The sequence below is a fragment of the Apodemus sylvaticus genome, chromosome 7, assembly GCF_947179515.1.
Source record: "Apodemus sylvaticus chromosome 7, mApoSyl1.1, whole genome shotgun sequence".
Taxonomy (NCBI): Eukaryota; Metazoa; Chordata; class Mammalia; order Rodentia; family Muridae; genus Apodemus; species Apodemus sylvaticus.
The window spans coordinates 7,560,618-7,586,031 of NC_067478.1; the positions used below are offsets into that span (position 1 = coordinate 7,560,618).

Genomic DNA, 25,414 nt, shown 5'->3' on the forward strand with positions numbered 1-25,414 from the left:
CTACACAGGAAACACTAAAACAAAACACAAACAATAACAACAGCAACAAAAATCTTATTCAAGGAGCTGGGGGGAGCATTTCTTCTACTTTCATAATACAGAAAGTTGATTCCCAACCCCCAAGTCAGGAGGCTCAGGAACATCTGCAACTCCAATTCCAAGGGATGTTGCCAAGGTCACCCACACACATATGGGCATATATGCTCTAGACATATGCACATTTGTACATAAATAATAAAATATAATAGATCTTTTAAAACATGTTTAAGTTATTATAGGAGAGCTCTGACTCTCTGTGATTATAGATGGCTTTAACTGAGGACAGGGTCCTCCTGCAAATACGCTTGAGATGATTTCTGACCACATGACTCTTCCGAGGACTTCTGGTGGCAGAGCTTACTAGTGTTTCATCATCAATATAACAAGATCAACCATTATGCAAGCATACCCTGATGTTTTGCTTTGCACCCATGCTGTGGTTTCCTGTGGCTGAGGGTTATCACTTTTCAAATCCAAACAGAAGCAGGGCATTTGTGCTGCATCTAGAGAGGGCCCTCTGCTGAAAGAAATAAGGGCTGTGTGTACGATTTGCCTCTTTAGGGTGTTGTTGCTGATACCTCTCCCCAGACGGTGGCCCCCTCATCCCAGGACAGCAGTGGTCAGCAGCAACAGTTAGCAGTGGACACACCCAGTGAACACGCACCGGCATACTCCTTCCAACAGTCCAAGTAAGTTCGCACTGTGCTGAGCTCCTTCCTTCAGAAGCAGAGATCTGGAAGTCCTTTCTTCAGAGTGTTTCCATTTGTTTTGGTTTCACAGAAACCACCTATACACTTAGTGGTAGACATTGCTCGCTCATGATCGTGTGAGCTGCACTCAGCTGGCTTCAGGTGGGTGGATTTTTTGGTCTTGGCTGGAGTAAATGTTCATCATGGCCCTTGGCTTTGGCATGGGTGAAAGGTTGACCAGATGCTTCTCATCTTCTAGCAAACCAATTTCCAGGCAAGTTAGGATTCCAAGAACAGCAGGAAGAAAACCCAGCAAAAGCAGACATTCAGTTTTGCTTCTATTCATTGGCTGCTATCCTTGTTGGTTAATGCAAGTCACATGACCTAACAGTCAATGAAGGTGCTCACTTCAAGAGAAAAGCATTGCAATTATTTAAAAAAAAAATTGTTCAATTCTATGGGAAAATTATAGTATTCCCACCTTAAAATAGATAGTAACCAGGTATTTTGTTCTTAATTTCTTAAACAATTACAATGACATCCTCATTGCAGGTTGACTTTGAATACCTGGGCAAATGGTCATGTAAATGAGAATATTGTTAAATATATGATAGAGATATTAAGCCCTCACTGCCCAGGAATTAAATAGCAGAGGAGAATAACTAGGTACTCAGAATTACTCATGAAAAAATTTTAATCACCCATAAAGCAAATTACATTTGGCTATGTGTGCAGCAAATATGTAGATTACATTCTGAGGGCTCTGCTTTGAACTGGTAGGAATTAACAGTGGGAAAGTCTATATGGAGAAGCCTTTGTGAGCAAACTGGCCAAGTTCGTGCATCGTGACCATACCTCTAATGAATGGAAACTGTTCAGATAAATCTGCTTACAGAGTGCTGCCCTCTGTTCTGTCACTCCTACAATATGGAAGAAGCTGAGCATATCACTTGTGCTTGTAGTCAACAGATGACTGGATAAAGAAGTGTGGATTACACCCATGGGACAGAATTTTATCCAGGCATAAAGAAGAATGAAATGACGTTCCTAGAAAAAAAATAGATTGGATTGGAGATCATGTTAAGCAAAATAGGACAGATTAGGAAAGATAGTATCCTTATTTTCACATGCAGAGTCTGGATTTACATATCTACACCTATACACATATATGGATACATACATCTACACTCGCAAGATAAAAATATAGAATTTATGTTATTTCTGTTCCAGTGTAACAGAAAAAAATTATCTCCAAAACAATTTAGCTAGTCTTTGTTAGGATAGCTTTCTTTAGTATCCTAGATTTCACAAACTGGAAGGCTCTTCTTCCCAACACAGTTGGCTGATGAACAAGCCACTGTTCTACTCAGAGGCCCTTTTCTTGGGGTCATTATGCTAAATGAGTTGTAGAGTTCTTTAAGAACTTCCAAAGAACTGACGTTTCTCATCAGACTCCAACTGACCCTCCCGAGGGGTGTGAAGTGCAGATGGGGCCACCTAGTACCCCTGAAAGGCAGCTTAATACATTACATACATTTAACATTAAGATGTCTACAGTCAAGCAATTGCAAACCACAGCCATCACAGGCAGGGGTCACAGGGACACATTTGAGAAGCACAACAATTGGCTTATGAATGAAAGGTCTACCACAGACTACTTTCCTTGTCCACATTTTACTTTTCAGGCTAAAGCAAAGAAATTGGGGCTGGAGAGGTGGCTTGACAGTTCAGAGTGTTTACTGCTCTTCTAGAGACCAGTATCCTGTTCAAGAGTCCACATGGTGGCTCACTGCTGCCTATAACTCTAGCTCTAGGGCATCCTGGGCACCCACACAGACATTTGTATGCATACAAGGGGACACATACGCATTTACACAGAGAACTTCTCTTGATAGACTTATGAGCCCTCCCCATTACTGATGTAGAGGGACTATCATCTCTTATCACAGGACTATCATCTCTTATACCTGTGGCTTCTTCTGGAAATTCTATGAGAATTCCATTCCCCATTGAGTTACTACTTATTCCTTGTGCTGTATATAAAACCTTTAAGATAGTTGGAATCCAGGGGCTTGGGCAATGGCTCTCTTGGTAAGGGACCGTGCTCCCCAAGTGGGAGCATCTGAGTTCTAATTCCCAGAACTCACATAAGAAGCAAAGTGTGGACACATGTGACTGTTATTCAGCACTGGGTGAACCAAGTCAGACAGATCTCAAGACCTTATAAGCCAGCCAACCAGCTCAGCAGAAAGTGAGCTTCAGAGTTAGTGTCTCAAGGCAAGAAAGCAGAGGCCAATAGAGGAAGACATTTAACTTTAACCTCTGGCATCTACATGTGCACAATCAAATGTGCACCCACACATGTGCAGACACAAATATATACACACAAAATAAAAATTAGGTGTTTAATTTTTTTAATTAAAATCCCTTTCCCTTTCCTTTCCTCCCTCTCTCCCTTCCATCCTTCCCCATCTCAAACTGATAACCTCTTCTTTAATTATTATTGGCCATCCAGTACAAAGTGCTCAGCTCTGAAATAATAGACATACAAACAACAAAATATGAACTCAGCATGCTGTGTTTCTATATTTATGAATGTGTGTATAAAAATAATGAAATAAAAATAGAGATTTAAATGTAACCAGATCCCATAAAGCATATCTGCAAGTCCAGTTAAGTTCCCAATTGCAGTCTTTGCCTCGAATTCCATGTTTGTGACTTCTGTGCTCCCATTCACGTCTTAAGGACCCCAATCCACCCATTTGAAGTTATGTGATCACCAGTCTCTGAAGACTAAGACTTGGGTTGCTGATGAAGGAGATTTGCCTCATCCACAACAATTAGGGTTAGAAAGCCCATCATAGACTCCAATGAAATGGCACCAGGGTCAGGGCTTTCAATTGAGTGGAGTACTGAGCTGTGCAGTCTGTCTGTCTGCCCTCCTCACAGCAAGGCTGATGGACTAAGAATCCTCTGATTGTCTAGTAATAAATAATACAAAGTACACCTCCAGAGTGCCCAGTGCCACTTCCCTTCTGCTGTGGCTTGCTTTGAGTGTGTCTACTAAGGTTTCATGGTGGACAGCTTGGTCTCCAGTAAGGCCAGGGAGAGGATGACAGGCCCCATAAGAGGTAGGACCTCAGCAGATCACAGTGCTCCCAAGTTAGAAGGCCTGGATGCAGTTGCCATGGCAATCTGAGTTTTGGCTTAGATATTTTTACATTCTAGATATTCAAACATACAAACAAGTGATTATACACACGACAACAAAATAAGTAGGTATTTTAAAATGCCTAAGTCCATCAAGCTCAGCTTTGACACGAGCAAACTCTTGCTCAAGCGTGAATTTATATGACGTTAACAGAACTTGACTGCCTCATAAGCTAATTAATACACCCGTTGCATCCCTTCTTTGAGAATGATGAAATGTTTGGGCACCTCTAACGAGATGTCCCGGGAAACAGCGGAAGAAAGACTTGGATGCAATAACCACTTTTACCCGTTTGTCTTTGCAGACCATAGACAGAAGTGAGGATGTCTATCTGAACCTTTACCTTCAATGAAGAAACGTCACTGAGCAAGAAGTTAGTTGGCCTCCGGTTTGCACAGGCGCCAAGGGAAAGCTTTCTTCTTCTTTTATTTTTATTATTTTTTTATTTTATATTTTACTCAAAGAAAACAAAATTTTTATGTGCTGTGCGAATGGCTCCTTCCGTGTGCTCTAACAGTTATTTTTGTCATTTATTTTAATTAAATGGAAAACAAATCCCAGAAAGGGGATGGGGTGGGGTGGTAAACATCACGAGTTGATGCTTTCTTTGGAAAAACAGAATTTTTCCTGAAGATATAAGTAGTTGTTTTTGGTTTTGTTTTTGTTTTAAATAGAAACACCAATGTCAAGAGCTGGGCAACCAGAAGTTTAAGAAAATTATTTTCCTCAGTAATTAAGCTATTTTTTCTCTTTTTTCCTTTCTTGTTTAAACCTCTTTGGTTTTTTTTATATATATATTTTTTATGTTTTCTTAGAAATATTTAGGTAAGGTTTATCTTGAATCTTAATTGCCTTAATTTTAAGGACGTCAAAGGCTCCAGAGGCATGCTTTCAGCGTCTTGTTAAAAAAAAAAATCAAGAAAGAATTGAGGTATCATGCCAGTTTTCACTGGCATAGAAGATGGAGACTGAGTTTTTAGGGTGGAAAAAAAAGGAAAAAACTGTACAGTTTAAAGGAAAATGTTTTTTCTTCATTTGAAGAAAATTTGTTGATAAAAGAAATCAAGGCCAAGAACTGGGAAACGCTGGGACTTCTCATGAACTTTGACACAATCACTCTACAAGGCTAAAAGACATTTTACGGTAAAGTTATTCACGTCGGTTTTAAAAACAACCGCATTAAAGATAATGCGTGTCTGGGGGGCAGAATGCAGATTTTTTTTTTTTTTTAATTTACAAGAGCGTGGTTGCTAGCGAAAGCGTTAGTGCTTTTTATCTGCAGTTTTTTCTATGAGCTTTGTCAGGTTTTAGTCCAGCTTCGCTTGTCACATTGCAAAACCCTAGCATAAGAGCACTCAAAAACAAAACTTAAGTAGATAGAAGCTTATGGTCGAAAAAGTGCAAAAAAATAAAAAATAAAACAAAAACACACACACACACAAAAAAAAAACAAAACAAAACAAAAACAAAAAAAAAGCAATAGATAGAGAAATTGTTGACAATTTCTGTAGTCTTTCTTAGTTGTGGTCAATTGCAGCCTATGGATGGCCTATTTTATACCAAAGATGAAGCGAGACCCTGTTACAGGCGTGATGGTAGACACTGCTTTTCTTTCTTTGAAGTTTCGTTTGACCTACATGGCCGGACCAGTTCTAACTTCATTTAAACTACCTTCCACTAGTGTGTTACATACCACAAAAAAAATTGTTTTTCTAAAAATGTGTATTTGTTGATAGTTGAAGTCTGTTCCTACCCTGCTCAGCAGTTTAAGAATGAAGACTCTAAGACCCAATGGATGGATGGATGCAGGCGGCTTTAACTCCTGTGAGCTTTCCTAGCTCCTGGCCAGCGTTCTCAGCAGTGGAGAGGTGGCTACCAATACACCGGGTCCTTTGTTCAAGAGGTTGCAATGTCCTCATCTGAACTGCAGGCTAAGGATGCTTCCCGAAGGATGCTTCTGATGTCTGAAAGGCCATTTGTCGGAAAGGCTCAGTGATATTCAGCGCGGTGGGGTGTGGTCCCCAGAGAAGTTCTCGCAAATTGGTAACAATGTTTCTTTCAAACACCCAACAGAAACAGATTTTGTCTTCTCACCTTCATTTTGTTATTGGCCCACCTTACACAGGCGCTTTAATTCTGTTTGGGGAAAGGGTGTTTTTCTTTTACCTCCTCTGCCCTTTGTGTTCTCATATCTTGATACTGACAGGAGAGACAACACAGCCCTCCTTAAATTTTGGTTTAATTCTCCAGAATTAAGTGGGGCCATTAAGATCTAAGACTCCTTTGAGTGTGGAAGGGGCAAGCGCTTAACACGCTAGTTGACAATCAATAAATTGTTTGCTTTCTATCAACAAGAACCACAAGAATTAGGGGTTGATCCAGCACCGAAACCAAAGGAGATATTTGCACTTAGAGTAATGCAGCGCTTGGCTTAAAATGATCAAAATTGGCTTAGTGAGAGAGTCCTAACCATTCTGACTCATCATATCTGGGATCAAAAGATCTTGTTTTGCTAGAAGTTAAGAGGCTGCGGCATGGAACTCTGGGACCATTCCCAAGAGCGGCTTTTGAATGAAATTATTTGAATCCAGGAGGCAAAGCTCCTTTCTACAGGGTTAGTCTGGCTGGGTGCATAGGGAGGGCACAAACACAAGCCCCGGAGAGGAAGAGAGTGAGTGGGCTTTCAGAGACAAAACAACTTATAAGGCAAATCACAGTCCCATTAGGTTCCCACAACTAATGAGTCTTAGCCAGTCCGAAGGTCCATATTTCGCTGTCTCGCTAGAGCCTGGTTCTCTTCTTTGCAATCCTGTAAACTGAGAGCTCAGATCCAGAAAGTCACCTCTGATGTTGGCCATCACGCTAATTACAGAGCGGTATCCAAGGAAACGGCAGCCCACTGCAGAGACATTCTGTGCTTCACCTTTATCCTAATGTCTTTGCGTGCTTCCGGGGGAACCCGAGATGCCCTCATCCTACCGTCACACCGGTCAGCTCTCTGTGTGTTGGAAGGGTGGACTTGAATTTGTCTGTGGAAAGAAAACCCTCGAGTTCCAGGAGCTCTCAGAAAACTCGCTTGAGACTCCACTTTCTCTTTCTCCTTCAGTTTCTCTCGGCTCTCTGTGTAAGTAAGGATTATCCTGGGCATCGTTCATTTGAATATAAAACCAACATACGTTCTTGTCCTTTCTGTAAAAGTACAAAGTACCTGTATTCACGTGATACAAAGAGAGTCTCATTTGCATAACCAATAATGAGGCTTCAAGGTAGCTACCATGTGGCCATTGAAGGTGCCTAAGGAACTTCAGCCCCTAACCCTCATCTTATATAGTAACTCTGAAACGTTTCCTTCAACTCTGAAATTTCCGTGATCTCTTTTCTGTTAAGCCACCTCAGGCCAAAGGAAATCATTATGTCATTTTTCTATGTTTCTGTGTGTTTTACGTTTGGCCTGTCTTGATAATGCCATTCCATAAAATCTTTTGAGAAGAAAAAAATGTGCATATTCAAATTGGCTCCCTCTTTTTCTGTCATTTTTACGTAAGAATTGTTTTTCAGTAGTCCAACATAGAAGGGAAAGAAAAGACATCAATTACTATGTTGTAATAAAAACAAGATACCTTCTCCCCCCCCCCCAAAAAAAACCACTTATGCAACGGGTACAGTGCAGATGCTGGAATCTCAACCTAGTCACCACTAAACATGGTTGTCCTCATGATTTAGTACTATAGTCGTTTTTTTTTTATATTAAAGGAAAATTCTAATTCTTGAGATTGTCAAAATATTTTGATTTTATTTCCTTTCATTAACACAGACTGGATTTAGGATATCAGCTAGAGCCATGATCCAAACAAGATAAATTCCAAGTCATCTAAAGGTTACCTAGTATGTCAGAACAGTGGATTTCTTTGAATAATGACAAAGATATCATGAGAGGCAGGATGTGTGATGACTGGTAGCTTTTCTCCCCTAAGGACTCCAGGATAGAACCTGTGTGAGATATCAGCAGGTGCTGAAGATAAAAAATAATTGCTTAGCTTTTTTTAATACTTTGTTTAATGGTTAAAATATCTATGAAAAACTTCACATCCTTTCTATTGACTTAAAAAAATCCCCTTCACTGAAGAGTGGGATTTGGTCTCAGCAGGGTCCTCTGCACTCTTCTTTATAGTGGAGATGTTTGGATGTGACATCTGCACAGACTATAATGTTAATAGGCTAAAACTACTTTTGACAATCCAATCTCACCCGCAGGAGTGTGGGCAGAACTCGAGGAGAGCTGAGGACTGAAAAGTAAGTCTTACATGGGCATCAGTGGAAAACCCATGATTTCAAACTAGTGAGACAGCAGGATTGAAAGTCACCTGTAATGGCTTTCAGCATGGCACGCAATCACACATCAGAATAGTATAGAATCATGTCGCAGAGCCTTGATCTATTTTATCTTGACCACAGTGTGGAGCAATGAATAAGATTTCTTCCTTTATTTTTTTCATTTTTTTTTCTTTTTTGCCATTGGGACCAGTATGTTGACCATTTATTTTGAGCCCCCTGGCCTTGATAGATTCTCTTGAGCCCCAGGATTAGCTGGACTGGCAGGTTCCTTGATTCCATTTCCTTTTCATGGGGTTTCTTTCATCCAGGTATCGACTCATTTTATGGTTTCGGTGTTGTAAGATGTTTGAGCCTAACTTGAGATTAGCATTTGTTACCCATACAAAAGTGACCTGTGCTGGCCAGCCTCTGGGATGACCTGGAGTTTAGAAAGAACAAAGTCCAAAGCTCTAAGTAGCTCATGATTTAAGAAAATGGGTTCAGCACGGATTTCTGACTTCTACTGTCGTTGAGCAGACACCCCAACTTGTAACATGCACACATAGTCGCTGTCACAGAAAGGACTGGATGTCTTCTAAGCAGTAACAGCCATGAGGTTCTGGGCAAGAAAATAATATGCTATGGTATTCATTTCAGAGATGTACAGAGAGAAAGGGGCAAGATGGAGCTTGGGGATAAATACAAGCCCAGAGTCACCTGGGAGATTTTCTTAACACTGCTGCATTTCAAAGAAACCCAATCACTGTCAATATTCAAAGGGCTAGCTAACCAGTTTTGTGGGGGTGTTTTGTGTTTTCTTGTCAATGACTGGCCCTATTAACCTTAGCATCTCACTGCAAGGGTGGACAGAAGAAACCCCTTAAAATAACATTGCACACCAGTCTGTTTTGCTTCCCAAGTACTGATATATCAAGAGAGCTTTAATCATTATTGAAACTAATGTCCACATGTCATACATTGTGAATTTCAACAGTCCATAAATGTCCTTTTCCTATCCACCACACATAAGCGAGAGTTGGCTGCATTCTTGCAAAAACACAAACAGAAAAATTATAAGAATAAACTTGGCTCTCCTTAGAAGAAGGCTACTTTGGCTCCATTCTCTTGACTGAAACTCAAACCAGGACAAAAAGATCAACATATTCTCTAACAGAAGAAAATAAGATCATTTTGGCTAACTACACAGTTTTAATCCCCTTCTTAAATCTTTCAACTAAAAAAACTATCATTTTTATTTTTGTTGTTGTTTCTATTTGAATTTGTGTTACTGTATTAAGACTTAAAGTTACTCATGTCCTGAGGCATAATTTTATGGCCACTATGTACCTAAGTAAAAAGTGTAGCATTAGTGCTACACTTTGGACTTAGAAACCTATGGTCCAACATTGTTAATGAAGATACTCTCTCCTCCTCCCCAACTGTGTTACATCCTCACATGTAAAAAAGAAGTGAGCTGTTCCATCCCTGTTAGGAATAATAACATTATTTCAAAGTGGCATTGGGTATCTAAAATTACATTGTTTTCCTGTCTGGAAACAATGGTCCCCATTAACTTAAGAAAACCATTGGAATCTTTCATTTTTAAGCACTGGGTGAAAGTACTTCAGTTTCTAGGAAAACTGTGACAGGGCTTCCTCTTTAAAAGCCTTGGTTTAGGTCATCTTCAACTTCCTGGACCTCCTGAAACACCCTTTTGAGATTTTATTGAAGGGCATCTTTGTATTGCTGTCTCTGACTGTCACGGAGAGTTCTGTAATCCTCTGGCGTTTCTGGTTTTTATCTCTAAGTTCTTTCATGTGTACCATGGTCAAGTTAGTTACCATTTCCCCTGTTTCCTGGGCTCTCTGTAGATCAGTGGATATTAGGTTTCAATTTCTGTTTTCTTTGATGAAGCTTTCAATAAAAAATGGAAATAAAATCAACAAAGCAGGGCCATGGCGTTTGCTTACACCTTTCCAGAAACTTGCGAGAAGGTGTTGGGGGAAGGGAGGAGCTGTGTCTGGATTTAATCCTGTTTTTTAAATTGTTGTCGTTTTTTCTGGAATCAATGAAAGAAAAGATCACTCAGGGCTGGAGAGATAGCACAGTGCTTGGGTCCTGTAGAGGACTCAAAATTGGTTGCTAGCATCTACACCTGTGGGCTTACAACCACCTGTGACTCTAGCTCCAAGGGCTCAAACACACACACACACACACACACACACACACACACAGAGAGAGAGAGAGAGAGAGAGAGAGAGAGAGAGAGAGAGAGAGAGAGAGAGAGAGATCTTATAATAATAAAAAGTTAATCCAAGCAAGAAGGCAGAAGAAAATACATTCATCATGCCTGGAATCCTAAGCCACCATGGGGGCCTTTAGAGAAGGCACAGCCTTCCACTGAGGTCTTTCCAACGACTCTTACATACACAGAGCAGTTCAGCAGCAGTACTGTGTGAATGTAAGAGTTTCTTTCTTCAACAATGGTTTCTGTCCCTGCAAGAGTCAGGTGAACCAAAATCAGAAGTATGCTTCCTTCAGCTGTGGAATGGTTATGGTAAGCAAATAATTTAAGGATATTTCCCTGGTGTAGAATTTCCCAGCTCTTGGTTCTTACAATCAAGGACTAAGAAGTATTCCCATCCTGTGTGTTTGCTGTGTGGTTCAGAAAATACCATGATGTGGAAAATGAGAAACATATTGGATGGAGGAAGTGCATGCAATTTGTTAAACAGAAAAATTGGTGACATAATCTAAGGGGAGAGAAAATGCACACGTACATGCATGAACAAAGTTTTCACGGATAGAAAGCCCCCTCGAACCATGTCTACATATGGTCTGCTAAGCACGCATGAGAAATAGAAGGTGTTGGGTACTCATCATTCCTGATTGGTTCCCCCAATGCTGACAGTCATTATCTACCCATAATAGCCCCATAGACCTTGGTAAATTTCATCCCTTTCCTCTGCTATTGTCCACAAAAAGAAGCATCTCTCATTGACCTTCTGTTGCCATCCTTGTTCAAATCTGAATTCTGTGACACTGCAGATCGGTGGGCACAGGGATGAAGCCAAGAGAGAAGAAGAGTGTATGAACATCAAAGAACCCTCAACCCCATGGTCCTTCCTCTCTTCTTGCATCTTATCTTCAATAGATTTGCCTATTTCCTGCAGTTCTCCCTTACTTCTTGCATTAAGCCTTGTGGTTAGAGCCTGTGAGTCCCGAACACATAGACATAGAGTTTTGGAGTCAAGATAATTCCACAGATGTCATCTCCAGGAGTTAGAGCACAGGTAACCAAGGAAGGATGTGGAGACAGGTAAGTGGTGGTCATACTCTCAGAGCATGTTGTGTGCATTCCCTTGAGCTGTTTGGACAGGAGTGACTGAAGAGAAAGCCGGAAAACAATATTTAAAGAGACTATCAGAAAATGAGAGGGATGTGGACATAACTGAACCTTTTTATCATCCTCCATTTAGGCACTGTGCCTCATACTAGTGTAACTTATAAAGAATGTACTGTTCACAGAGCTGGAGTAGAGGAGTCCAAGGTCTCTGTGTCTAGCAAGGGCTTGTCTCCACAAAGCATGCATGTATGTGTACATATGTGTACATATGTATACGTATATGTGAGCATGCATACTGAGAATGACAACCAAACTTGAAGGCTTCTTTACTAAGGACATCCAGCCCACTCCTAAGGACTCCAGATTGACAAATTCCTCTGCTCCGGAAGCCCCGCCCACCTCTTCATGCCATCACTTAGGGAACTGAAAAGTCAACATTTTTTTTAAAAAAATTATCTTTTAATTGCTTATATATGTATGTCAGTGTATAGGAATGAGTGTATAAACACTGGTGTCTATGAAGGTGCCAGAAGAAGGTGTCAGATGTCCTGGAGCTGGGGTTATAGACAGTTGTGAGCTGCCTGGCATGGGTGTTGGGAACCAAACCTCATTTTTCTCAGTATCTGTGCCATCTTCCCAGCTGATTCACATTCAATCAGCACTTTGAAGAGATACAGACATTCAAATGTAAGCACCTGTCTTCTGTTACATTTTACTCAAAATAGTGGCATTTTGTTATTTATGTAAAGCTTATGAGAAAATAATACATTGCTTCCATACTCCAAATGCACAAAACATTTGCTTTAAATCAAATAGAACTTCAGAAATGTTTAATGATGCTTCTAGAACCAAATTCTTGAGCCTCAGGCTGTGAGGTTTAGAGAAAGAAGATCTGAGAATGAATAAAGAAAGGTACATGTGCTATACAGTCTCCCTTGTATATGGAAGAATCATAACTATGATCCCAGATCTATATTTTTTTACTGATTTGTAATTTACATTCTCCAAGAAGGACTATCTGTCAGCCATGAACAGTTCTGATAAGGTATGTGTCCCATAATGCCATTTTTAAAAAAAAGATGTATTTAGTTTTCATTTATGTATGTTATGTTGGGGATCTGTATGTGTATGTGTCCATTCGTTCAGGTGCCTGTGGAGGCCCATGGAGCTGGAGTGGTAGGAGGTTGTAGCTGCCCAGCATAGGTACTAGGAATTAGACCTGGGTCCTCTTCAAGACACCAACATGGTGGCAAACAATCCTGCAACTGTTTGTTACTGTTAGCTGAAAATGAACCAGAAGAACATGGGGTTTTCAGCAGGGGCACATACTTAAAGAACAAAATAGGGGCAGTATATGCACCTGTGGGGATGGCCGATCTCCAGTGTTCTGTGTGGAAGCATCGCTGTCAGTAAAAAAGCTGTTGGCCTATTAGCTTAGGCAGGAAATAGAAGGTAGGAGTTCCAGTAGGGAGGTAGATGATTGGGATAGAGTCAGGCAGAGGAAAGGAATCTTCGTGAACTCTGAGGGACAGAGGCAAGAAGACGAGAAGTAGGGGCCAGCCGTGTGGCAGTCATAGACTAGAATACACAGCTTATATACATTCTCAGCTAGCTGGGGAACAAACCAGAGCTGATAGTCTAGGCATAACTGATTGTCAGAGTCATTATTTGGGGAACTTGGGTGAGGGTGGAAAAATCCCATGGTTTACACACAATACCTGTTCCTCTCCCTGCCCAGAGCTAACAAACACTGTAACAGCTAACTCATGCTTAGCTACCTTCTGACCCAGAAAGAACAGCCTTTAAATGTCTGCAAAGCTACAAAGCAGCAGGCAATGAGTCACAGTTAAGTCCTTCTTGTTTGATTGGCTCAAGGAAACAGATTTTGTGTGGTTCATGTGCCTGCTGCTCAAGTCATCCTGGGCATGTTTCACACATACTCCTACTGCAGACGGGATTCAGGGCGCTCTGGCCATAGATGGCCGCTAAAATCAAAGCCTGCAGCAAGCCGGGCTTCCTCCTTTGTCCAGTTTACTCACGTTTCGCCTGTGTGGCAAGACAAATCATTCTTGCTCTGAACTCTGATTTCTCCTCCTGCTCCCTCAGCCTTTCTTCTAGCCTGCCTCTGGTTCTTTGGGAGGGTGTCTAAAGCAAAGCACTTGCCACCATAAATCACCTGACCAAGGATGTAGGCAATTTTCCCACTTTCCAGTTATGCAATGTACAAGACCATTGTTCTGTGTAGCAGAATTTTACTCTAATTGATTGGATAATAAAGATGACAAGAAACCAATCACTGGGTGTCTTAGTCAGGGTTTCTATTCCTGCACAAACATCATGACCAAGAAGCAAGTTGGGGAGGAAAGGGTTTATTGAGCTTACACTTCCACACAGCTGTTCATCACCAAAGGAAGTCAGGACTGGAACTCAAGCAGGTCAGGAAGCAGGAGCTGATGCAGAGGCCATGGAGGGATGTTTCTTACTGGCTTACTTCCTCTGGCTTGCTCAGCCTGCTCTCTTATAGAACCCAAGACTACCAGCCCAGGGATGGCACCACCACAATGGGCCAAGCCCTCTTGATCACTAATTGAAAAAATGCCCCACAGCTAGATCTCATGGAGGCACTTCCCCAACTGAAGCTCCTTTCTCTGTGATAACTCCAGCCTGTGTCAAGTTGACACACAAAACCAGCCAGTACACTGGGCGAGGAGGAGGCAGGCCTTTCGGTCTGAGGAAGAGAGAACTCAGAGGAAACAAACACCCCCCCTTCTTTTTTTGTTCTTTTGTTTTTGGATGGCAAGGCAGGAGAAATATGGGACACCATGTAGCCTGGGAACTGTTCGAGCTTGTGGCAGAATCCGGAATCTGCCACCAGAAGATTTCTAACATAGAATAATTAACGAGTTTAGGATGATAGATTTTTGCACCCAACGGTTGTGTTATCTGTTGATTCTAATCTAAGATTGCCTGATGTTTTCCATTTCGAAGTGATTCAACTAAGCTCTAGGGGAAAGGTAGCACCAGCAGAGCGTGGGTTGGCGAGAGTGCGCCAGAGCTCACAGCAGGATTGTGGGAGTGCTGCGCAGTTTGGCAGCAGCTAGCAACAGGGACAGAGAGGGCGATTTCTGTGCTCTGGAGAAGCAGAGCCAGCAATGGTGGGAGAGGCATTGGCAAGGGGAAATATGTGGTCTCAGGCTATGTACAGGGTTGGGAACAGATCAAGACCGCCCACAGGTGCCAAGCTGGCAATAGCGTGGATCACTTTTTAATAATCTAACACAACGGTTTCGTTGTGCCAGGAAGCATTCATGAACTCCAAAAGACCACCCAGGAACCGTCTCCGATGTAATAGCATTAGGGTCTCTTTATTGCAAAGCTTGGGATTGGGCTCTCCTCCAACCCAACCCCGACACAGCAGGACGGGAAGGGAAGGTGGAGCAGCCTCGAACCCTCAGCAGGACAAGGTTGTATAGGAAATGGGAGCAAGTGAGGAGGGGGGGGGGGCCCAGCCTGGCAAGCGTCTGATTAATTGAATGACTATCGTAAGCTGACAGGTGGGTGCTCCGAAGCAAGACCACGAACAATCAGAACAATCACAACGGTCTGAAAGTCCATCTGAAGCAATCAGACTGATCTTTGATTGACTGTTGCTAGGAAGTAGCTAGGGAGTAGCTCTAGCCAAGGACAAACCACGGAGTTTCTCTCTAAACTTTAGCTTCTTCATCTATCAAAGGGAATAGCTTTACTTTGTCAGAGCAGCCGTGAAGTAGAGACAAACATTACCTTACTGTGCATAAACCGTCCAACCTTGTAACGGAATCTGAATGCTTCAGTTCTGAAGTTACCCTTTAAAGCACAGGATGGTCCTCTGACAGTAAGTCCTGAGAGAAGATAAAGGTAAGATGAGACAGAAGAAAGCAAGAGAATCAACACACTAAGGCAACACTTCCCCTATCCATCTGCAGTGGAACCATATTGAGAAGAAAGGACACAGACACCGGGCTTGAAATCGCCAGCCCCCAGACCATGAGAGCGACCCAGCACAGAGATCTAACTGCCAGATAAGCTCAAGTGAGTCCCGTTTTAGGATGGTAATACTGTTGCCACTCCATCAAGCCCCTTCTGCCTTCTCAAGGAATTTAGTACAGAGACATCCATCCCACAGGTAGCTATTGATAACATCAGGGAATATCTAGTGGTCTGCAGCAAAGGCACCTTTGGTCAGGATGCCTGGCAGCTTGGCAGAAATTCAGAACTAATGTAGACATCCAAGTGGTTTGGGGTGATCTCACAGCGAGCAAGTATCGAACAACTCATTTTTGAAGACCTTGGAGCTAATCTACTTAAGTAAAATGCCAGCTTTCATTAGCAATATACACAAAGGACTTCCCGGTGTAATTTTCTTTAAGCTAATTATACTGATTAGCTTAAAAAGGCATGACAATGATTAATAATAATAATAATAATAATAATAATAATAAATACATGAACTGTTGCATTGGGCAGTACACTGAGTTTTGAATATTTCACATTGATTGCAGTTTTCCTCACTCTTTTTTTTTTGTAGCAGAAGGATTTTGGTCTTGAATGGTAATTTCGAATTTAGGAAAGTTGGTTACGAGTGAGCAGAATAAAGTGCACAAAAATTGTGTGGTGCGCCACTGTGGGCTGAAAAAAGGAAGTGAGGTGTGTGGGTCTGTGTGCAGGGTTTTCCTCTTCCATCTGTATACGCCCACATCTGCCATCTGCTCAACACGTCTCTGGGAACAGCCACAAGAAAGCCATCTAGAAAGCTAGACAAGCCATCTGGGACTGCTCCCTTCATTTGCATCTTCTGTGGATATGTTGTCTCTTCAAACACGAAACAGCCAAACAGTGCAAAGCAAAATGGAAACACCAAGGACCGTTTCCAGGAAGGGCCGGGTGATTATTTTCCATTTGGCGATTCCTCTAGGGACTGAGTTCTGCACCAGCCCTTAGCTATAGTGAAGCAGAGGTGCCATGTGGGAATGTTCTTCAAGATTCTAAGTTCCTCAGGGTTCAAGTGATCTCTTTAGCATCGAGGAGAACTTTCTCCAACAGTGTTTTTAAAGCCAATGAAACACACAGGGTCGACATAAGGTATTTATATTGACAAAAAAGAAACCTCCAGAAATTTAACGTTTTTGAGGTAATAATGTGTTTCTTTTTGGGGGTGGGTGTTGATGCAAGGTATACTTTTTGATACCTGATAACAGGACCCTAAGGAAAGATGGCTTGTTTTAGTTCAGAGCATAGGGATGTAAGGACTCTGAGAGTCCATGCCATCAAGGAAACCACAGCAGCAGCACGTGAGGCAGCTTGTCTTAGTTAGCGTTTCCATCGCTGTGAAGAGACACCATGGCTAAAGCAAAGGGAACACACTTCATTGGGGCTGGCTGACAGTTTCAGAGGTCCCAGTATCATCATGGCAGGAAGCATGGCAGCACCCAGGCAGACATGGTGCTGGGGAAGGAGCTGAGAGTTCTACATCTTGATCTGAAGGCAACCAGGAGAGGGTCTGAATCTCACTGGCCAGACTTGAGCATATATATCAAAACTCAAAGCCCTGCCTCCACAGTAGCACAGTCCCTCTAACAAGGCTATTCTTCCTTCAATAAGGCCACATCCCCTAAGAGTACCCCCTCTCGTGGGCTAAGCGTATTCAAACCGCCACACAGCATCAAAAGCATATTTAAACTACTGTGGCACCACAGTCAGGAAGCAGAGGGGTGGATACTGTACTCAGCTCACGTCTTCCTTTTTATTCTGTGTAGGACCCCAGCCCATGGAGCGGTTCCGCACACACTTAGAGCAGTTCTTCCCTCCTCAGTGATCCTAATCACACGCCTGACAGACAAGCCAAGTGGTTTGTTTCTGTGACAATTTAAAGTCTTACCAAGCTGACAGTAACAGCCATCACAGCTGTGTGGCCCAGGCTGACTTTGAACTCATAATCCTCCTGCCTCCGTCTCCTGAGTTCTGGTTTAGAGGTGTATACCACCAGTGTGGCCTATAAGAGCTTCTTCCATGATACCACAAATAAACATCTAGTGAATTTTGGAATTTTAAATTGAATGGCATATCCAACAGAACAGTATAAAATGGTAGTTTCTGTTGATGAGGAAGATACTAGATCATGCTATAGTTTATTTCTTAGAACCATAAAGAAAATAGTGCAACTCTGTTGAGTGTTGGTAAAATTAAAAGATTTTTTTCCCTTTTTTCCTTTGTATATGTTCAGAGACATGAACAAAAGATCTTTGGGTTGCTTCTAGAGTTGTGCTCTCTCTTCCTCCTTCCCTCCCTCCCTCTCATTGTTCCTCTCCCCATTCTCCTCCCTCTCCATCCTCCCCCTCTCTCTCCCCATTTCCTCCTCTCCCTCCCCATTCCCCCCTCCCTCTCTCTTTCCCCCCTCCCTCTCCCTCCCCATTCCCTCCTTTCCCTTTCCCTCTCCCCCTCCCTCTCCCTCTCCCCCTCCCTCTCTCTCTTCCCCCCCTCTCCCTCTCCATGTCTCTCCCCCTCTCCATGTCTCTCCCTCTCTCCCTCTCCCTCCCCCTCTCCCTTTCCCTCTCTTTCCCCCTCCCCTACTCCCACCCTTCCCCCTCTCCCTATCTCTATCCTCTTGTGTGTGTGTGTGTGTGTGTTCTATGGATACATGAGGTACATTTGTCTATGCATGCTGTGTGAGGTGTTTCCTTCTATCACACTCTATCTGATCTTTTGAGACAGGGTCTGTCATGAAACCTAGAACTCAGCATTTTGGCTAGACTGGTTATCTAGTGCATCTCTGAGATGCTGCTTTCTCTCTTCCACAGCACTGAAGTTACGAGCCTGTGGTGCCACAACACCCAGCTTGTATATGGGTGCCTGGGATTCTTCCTCAGGTCCTCATGTTTGGGTAGCAAGAACTTTCAGAGCCATCTCTCCAGCCCTTCCTTTGGCTTTCCCTAAAATTAATGAGTGGCCAAGGGGAATTTGCAGAAACTAACCTTGGTAGGGTTCCCATCCCTGTCAGTCTGTTACTATTAGAGCATATCCTTTGGCCTAATCGTGCTTCTCCTCGGCCATCTACAGAGTCTCCAACCTGTGGCCCACTAAGCATTTTAGGTAGCTATGAAAACAGACTTGTAGGTGACACTGTCTGGCAATGTCAAAAACTCAGGACTTTCTGAACAGTTGACACCCCATATCAGATGCCCTATGGAAACAGTTTTCCCAAATCTTTCTCTTTATTTCTGAGGGAATTACCATATATTACATAACACTTGATTAAATTTGCCATGTTCTCTTGTTAGCCTCTCTTTTGTTTCAGGGACATCAGCAAAATCTTTTGAGATAGGAGAGAAAAATTTACTACTTTCTTGCCTAGCCCAGGCTTTGGCAGTCTTTGAAGGACACCTTGGGCCGTGTTCACAGTAAGTTTGACTGTGAAACTTCCACACTAGTTAGTCCCATGCAAATAAGTTTCTCAGAAACCTTCCTTTGATCAATATCCTATGAATAACTATCTAGGGTAAAGTTACTAGACCGTGGCACAACAGAATTATCAATTAAACCTCCACATTTGCTAAGTTGTTCATCCATACCACCAGCTCTTATTTCTTTTGACCACCAGAAATAATTGGTTGCAAACAGAGAAGAAAAAAAAAAGGTCCTTAGGATGTTTTCAGTGATAGGTTTCTTCTCTCATACTTTGGCCGCATACCTGGTGAATTGTAATGGCTAAGTTATAAAGACAGGTCTATGTTTTGACTCATCATCCTGTAAACAAAGGTTTGCGGAACTGTGTCTGTTGTTAGGCTTCTTGTTGTAGAGTCCCGTCTAGCACAGGGCATGCCATGGTGAGGGAAAGACCATGAAGCATGTGGATATCTTCTGATCCCTCCACCAGGATTCAACCAGAGAGATCTTAGTGCACTAATCTAAAGTAATCTAATCTAATTGCATCTAAAAAGCTCAGCTTCTGACCACCATAATGAGGCAAGGTTTCTACTCTCTTAAAACCCACTGTAGGAATTCAGTTCAGCATGTGATATTCTGGAAGAAAAGTCTAAAGCAGCCCTGTTTATAATAGCCAGAAGCTGTAAAGAACCCAGGTATCCCTCAACAGAAGAATGGATGCAAAAAAAATGTGGTATATATACAGAATAGAATACTATGCAGCCATTAGAAACAATGAATTCATGAAATTCTTAGACAAATGGATGGAGTTGGAGAACATCATACTAAGTGAGGTAACCCAGTCTCAAAAGACCAATCATGGTATGCACTCACTAATAAGTGGATATCAGCCTAGAAAATTGGAATACCCAAAACATAATCCACACATCAAATGAGGTACAAAAAGAACAGAGGAGTGGTTCCTGGTTCTGGAAACATTCAGTGTAGCAGTATAGGGCAAAACCAGAACAGGGAAGTGGGAAGGGGTGGATGGGAGAACAGGGGGAGGGAAGGGGGCTTATGTGACTTTCAGGGAGTGGGGGGGGGGCTGAAAAGGGGAAATCATTTGAAATGTAAATAAAAAATATATCGAATAAAAAAGAAAGAAAGAAAAGTCTAAAGTCTATCCAAATCATAGCAATCATGTTGGTGCTATTATGTTGGGTAATGAGCACAGAGATTAATTTTATTTTTAATATATTCATATTTTCCAGAATTTTCAAAATGCTAATTTTCATGTTTTCAGTTTTATGGTTATTGTATGCTTGCTTTATTTATCTTTGTTTTACAGACAGGGTCTCACCGTGTAGCCCAGGCTGGCCCTGAAATCTCAGTAGTCATCCCATGTGAGCCTTCCAAATGCTGGGGTTATAGGCATGATCTACCAGATCTGCTTTAATTTTTAGCTGTTCTATTTCATAGATGGAGGTAGAAAGCCCTGGTTTGACATGTTGGTCATAAGTGGCGTTCCTCTGTGGTGCTAGCCTTGCTGGGGCATTAGCCAGTGAACCCAAGCACTCTTCTGGACACCATAATTCAAACAAAAGACAATACTGACAAATAAATGCTCAGAGCTGGAGAATGAAACCGTTATCCTGCCAGTAAGACACACAAAACATCTAATAGTTGGAAATAAGGCCTTATTCCTTATTCCTATTCCTCCTCTTTGGGAGATTTCTGTTGGACCTGACACTATATCTTCCTCCCACGATCCTTCTTGAATAAATTCAGTCTCTAGTACACTAGCAAGGGCGGGGTGCTAAGACCCAGTGAGCATCCTGGAACAATACTCTGTGAGTTGTGTAGGTTGGAGGACCTCTCTGCTCAACTGGACTTCTCTCTGTAGTTCAGTGCTGTGGATAGCCCTAGGCTTGCATTTTGATGCTTCAGATGAGGAGTTGCTTTGTGAACCTTCTACCCACCTTAACTTTTCAAATAAAGGCTTGAACCAATGATTGAGCAGGAGGAAGGGGGAGGAGCTGAGAGTTTAGGGGAGGAGCCTCGGGGAGGAACAGGACAGAGAGGAGCTATGAGGGATTGATGGAGAGGCTGCAGAGAGAGAAGCTCATGGCCTGGAGAAATTGCAAGTTATATGGACTAATATAGCGGGGAATAGAGTAGTGCAGTGGGGGATCAGCCCAAGCTAGGCTTATAGCTTGTTTTGTTACTGATTGAGTTGAGATTTCTTTTTAAGGGGAATGGGTTGGAAACAAAGTAGCAACAGTTCGGCTTATGCATCTACAATCTAGCTGCTTTTTTAAAGCATCAGTTATCCATGTATGTCTAAGCAAAGAATTGGTGGCATATCTGTGATAATGAATTATAATTCCCAAGCTTGAAGGTGCACGCCATTCATGAAGGGAGCTTGAATATGCACACCAAGCACATAAGACAGTGTAGAAATGTATACTGTGGTTATTTAAGACTGGATAAGAGCCCATGGGCCTGAGATTCTGTCTCCAATACTGCCAGCTTCAAGAGTATACTTCTAGTTACAAGAATGACAGGAGAACTTTAAAAACAATTCTAATTATATGAGTTTTATATAATTTTCTCTGTACACAAACGTGTTCAAATGGCTACCAAATTATTCAAATGAAATAAGCTTATGTTCATGTATAAAACACTTCAACTTTTAAAATATTTTATTCTTTGAAATTTTGATTCATATATCCCATGTATTTTTATCATATCTACCTCCCAAATATCTCCCTCCAGCAGCCCACAGGACACCCTTCCAATATGCCTTCTTGCCTTTTTTAAAAAAAAAAAAATGTTTATCTTCTGAATGGTTCATTTGCCTGCATGCATGCCTGCTGTCAGTAGAGGCCAGAAGAGGGCATCTGATCCCTTGGAACTAGAGATACTGGTGGATGTAAGCCACTATGTGTGCACTGGGAAACAAACTGAGGTCCTCTGCAAAGCCGCAAGTTCTCTCTGTGTTTTTAAATTAATAATCCACTGAGACCAATGAGTAATTCCCACAAGCACCTTGATATGGGGCCAACCAGTAGAGCATAGGCAACCTACAAGGGGCCACACAGAGCTTCCAGTAGCTCTTAGCTAGAGTTGGGGGCTATGTGCTTCTAGTCTACATTGAGGCTGGAGTACTGACCAGCTTGGGCCCATGTAGTTTTGGACAGGTATTTTCATGTTTGTTTTGGTCTTCTCAGGTCTAGACAGAATTTTATAATGCTCTTTCCATCCTCTGGTTCCTACATTCTTTACACTGTCCCTCCTTCACCTTTTTACAAGATCATAATGCGCTAATTGGTTTTCTGTGTCAACTTGACACAGGTTAGAGTCAACAGAGAGGAAAGAGCCTCAATTGAGAAGATCCCTCCATGAGAAACAGATGTAAGGCATTTTCTCCATTAGTGATTGATGTGAGAGGGCCCAGCCCATGGCTGGTGCTGTCCCTGAGCTGGTGGTCCTGGGTTCTATAAGAAAGCAGGCTGAGCAAGCCATGAGGAGCAAGCCAGTGAGCAGCACCCCTCCATGGCCTCTGCATCAGCTCCTGCCTCCAGGTTCCAGCTGGGAATGAGTTCCTTTCCTGCTTTCCTCCAATGATGGATTATGATCTGGAAGTGTAAGCCAAGTAAACCCCTTCCTCCCCAACTTGCTTTTTGGTCATGGTGTTTCATTGTAGTAATAGAAACCCAAACTAAGACACATAAAGATTTGTGATACGGCAACTATCCCATTAAGATACATGGACTAATGAGAAAATTCTTGTATGTTCACTGACTATTTGAATTTACAGTTTTAAGTGCTAAGGTTCTTAGACACTAAATTTGTGTTACTAATTTCAGAATCAGACAAATTGAACAGACAGAGTTCATGCATGCACATGTGTATGTACACCTACATACACAAAGAGAGAGAGAAAGACAGAGAGAGAGACAGAGACAGAAGCTAAATTTGTTCTGTCACAGTTGTATCCCCAACTGTGTGTGAAGAGGTCATGCTGGGGCTCTCTATCAGAGTCCTAGCCCTCTGTTAGCTTCCCGGTTCTGTGCCAGAAGGAAGAGGTATCCGTGTGTAATTAGGGAGAGCCATGATTTATACTTTAACAAGCAATGAAATGTAACCCACAGAGGGAAGAAAAGACTGTGGCCAGCTAATGAGTGTCTCTATTTATTAAAGCTAAATAATCAACCTTCAAAACAGATCTCAGCCCTCTCCAAACAGGGCCAGGCAGTTACTTCTGGCATCAGTTCCATGGGGAATATGCAGGGGCACGTAGGAACTGAGCTATGGGAGGAAGAGCCCGCTGAAGACAACAGTAAGAGATTCCTCGGATGCATCCCGAATGAAGGGTAAGATAATGGTGGAGAGAGAGGAGATGCAGGAGCCGTGGGAAAAGGAAGAAGAGTCTGATATGCCTTTTCAACTCAGCCTTCATGCGGGAAGATGACGGGGAAATTTAAATTTCAAAGCCGTGCACTAAAATTTGGTGAACAACCTTGATGGAAAGTCCCTTGCAAGGGTACAGAGACTTTAATGCCCCAAATCAAAAGAAACAGGCCAGCAGCCCCGGGAAGAATTCATCCTCTCCTGGTGGCAACTTTGTCAAATGCCATTTTTATTTTAATTTTTGCTAGAAATGATGAAATAAATACTATTTCTGCCTTTGAGAAGTTTCAGTGGAGAAGTCAACTACACACACAGGCGCACACGCACATTAAGAAGCAACTGGCCTTGAGAGACTCCATCTCTTTGAATCTCTGATGACTTATGCTTAAATTCTAAACAATAGTCTGCAAAGTAAGGGCATTGGGGATTTTAGTAGGAAGGTGCCTAGCTCCTAAATAGGTTCCAGTGGATTTTCCTTGCTTCTTATCTGAAAGAAAGCGTGCAGAACAGGTCGAGATCGAAGCTCACACAGACATCAGCCTGGGTATCACAAAGCTCTGTCTCCTTCCCGCCTTGGTCCCCAGTCTCCTTTGTTTTCTTTCTCTCTACCCACCCTCTCCTTGTTTTCCACATTATGGAAAAAATTACAATGATGAATAGAGTCCTTGTGTTTAAAGAGTGTATATTCAGGCACATCTGTGCTCAGCTTCCTCAGAGGTGAGTTGGGAGATGGGAAATGCAGGGGCAGCTCTCGTGCCTGTGGGCAAAGGGAGAGATGAAAGCCAAGGAGAGGAGGACCAGTGAGTGTCTAAAGCTTGGTAGAGTAACACCATTCAAGCCAATTGTGGGGGCTCTATGAGAACCTGGTTGTCATCATCTTATCCCTTCTTTCTGGGACAAGACAGCAGATCTGTAGTGCAGGAAAAGATTGGAAGTGAGTGAAGCTTTCCCCACAACATAGCTGTCAGTGGTGGAGCACTGTAGCAGCCTGAGGAGTCTCCGATACCATCCATTTAGATGATTGTTTGAAAGGTGCTGTAAATCATTACATGCTCTTATGTAAGTCACTTCAATGGAGAAATGGGGTCTCATGACCCCAGTGCACAGACTGCATGTCACAGGCAGATCGTTAAGAGCTTGCTTAGGTCCTGGAAGGGTAGCTCAGTGGGGGCATGTTTGTTATACAAGCATGATGACCTGCATTCAGATCTTACCACCCAGGTGTTGCTTACATTACCAGCAATACCACCACTGTGGGAAGAGGGAACACAAAATCACTGGGACTTGCTGGCTACCAGTTCAGCTCCAGGTTCAGAGAGAGAGAGAGAGAGAGAGAGAGAGAGAGAGAGAGAGAGACCCTGTCTCAAGGGATTAGGGTAGAGGATGATAGTGCAAGACACACAATGTCTTCCTGTGGCCTCCATGTGCAAAGGCACAGACACTACACACAAATATACCAAAGCAGGGTGTAGCAGTGAGAAGAAATGAGGATGAGAAGGAGGAAAGTAATGAGGTAAAAAGATAACCTATGCACTTTGGAAGGGTTAACCTCAGAACAACACAAACAAGGTCTTTTTCTCTTGCTTTGAGGAAAAATAGGACTGCAGGACTTTTGGCTAGATGTCTGGCTTACCCTAGCTTCACTAAACCTAGTAGTGCAAATTCTATAGCAATGCAAGCCCAAATTGTGGCAGGTAGACATTAGGCATGGATTTCCTCACTCCTAGGAAGGAGAGGACATCATCAAAGCCAGGGGCAGCAAAAGTCCCCACAATGGCTTCACTACAGCAGCAACCTTGAAACCAAGTCTTCCAGGATTCATTTTATTCACAGTTGAATCCCTAGGAGTGTGGCTAGGAAACAAGGTCGTATAAAAGGAAGATGTTACAACCACAAACACTTCTCTGTGCTGACCTTCTAAGGGGTGTGTAAGCAATTGAAATTCTACCCCCTCTCCTTCAGAGGATCTCCAGGAAAGAATATGGATCATCTCCAGGA

General features: G+C 42.5%; 1 protein-coding gene across 7 annotated transcripts in view; it reads left to right on the top strand.

Moving 5' to 3' along the window:
• Rbms3 (RNA binding motif single stranded interacting protein 3) overlaps positions 1 to 10,200 on the top strand; it is a 664,175-nt gene extending 653,975 nt beyond the window's left edge. For 3 of the 7 annotated variants that reach the window (XM_052187038.1, XM_052187041.1, XM_052187042.1), the window contains 2 exons: positions 601 to 728; positions 4,244 to 10,200. In XM_052187038.1, coding sequence (XP_052042998.1) covers positions 601 to 728; positions 4,244 to 4,250 — 135 coding nt within the window. In that variant the 3' untranslated portion in view covers positions 4,251 to 10,200. Of the gene's footprint in view, positions 1 to 600; positions 733 to 4,243 lie in introns of those variants that run through there. The other 4 variants (XM_052187039.1, XM_052187043.1, XM_052187044.1 and 1 more) reach the window with 2 other exon arrangements.
• Positions 10,201 to 25,414: the final 15,214 nt, after the last annotated feature.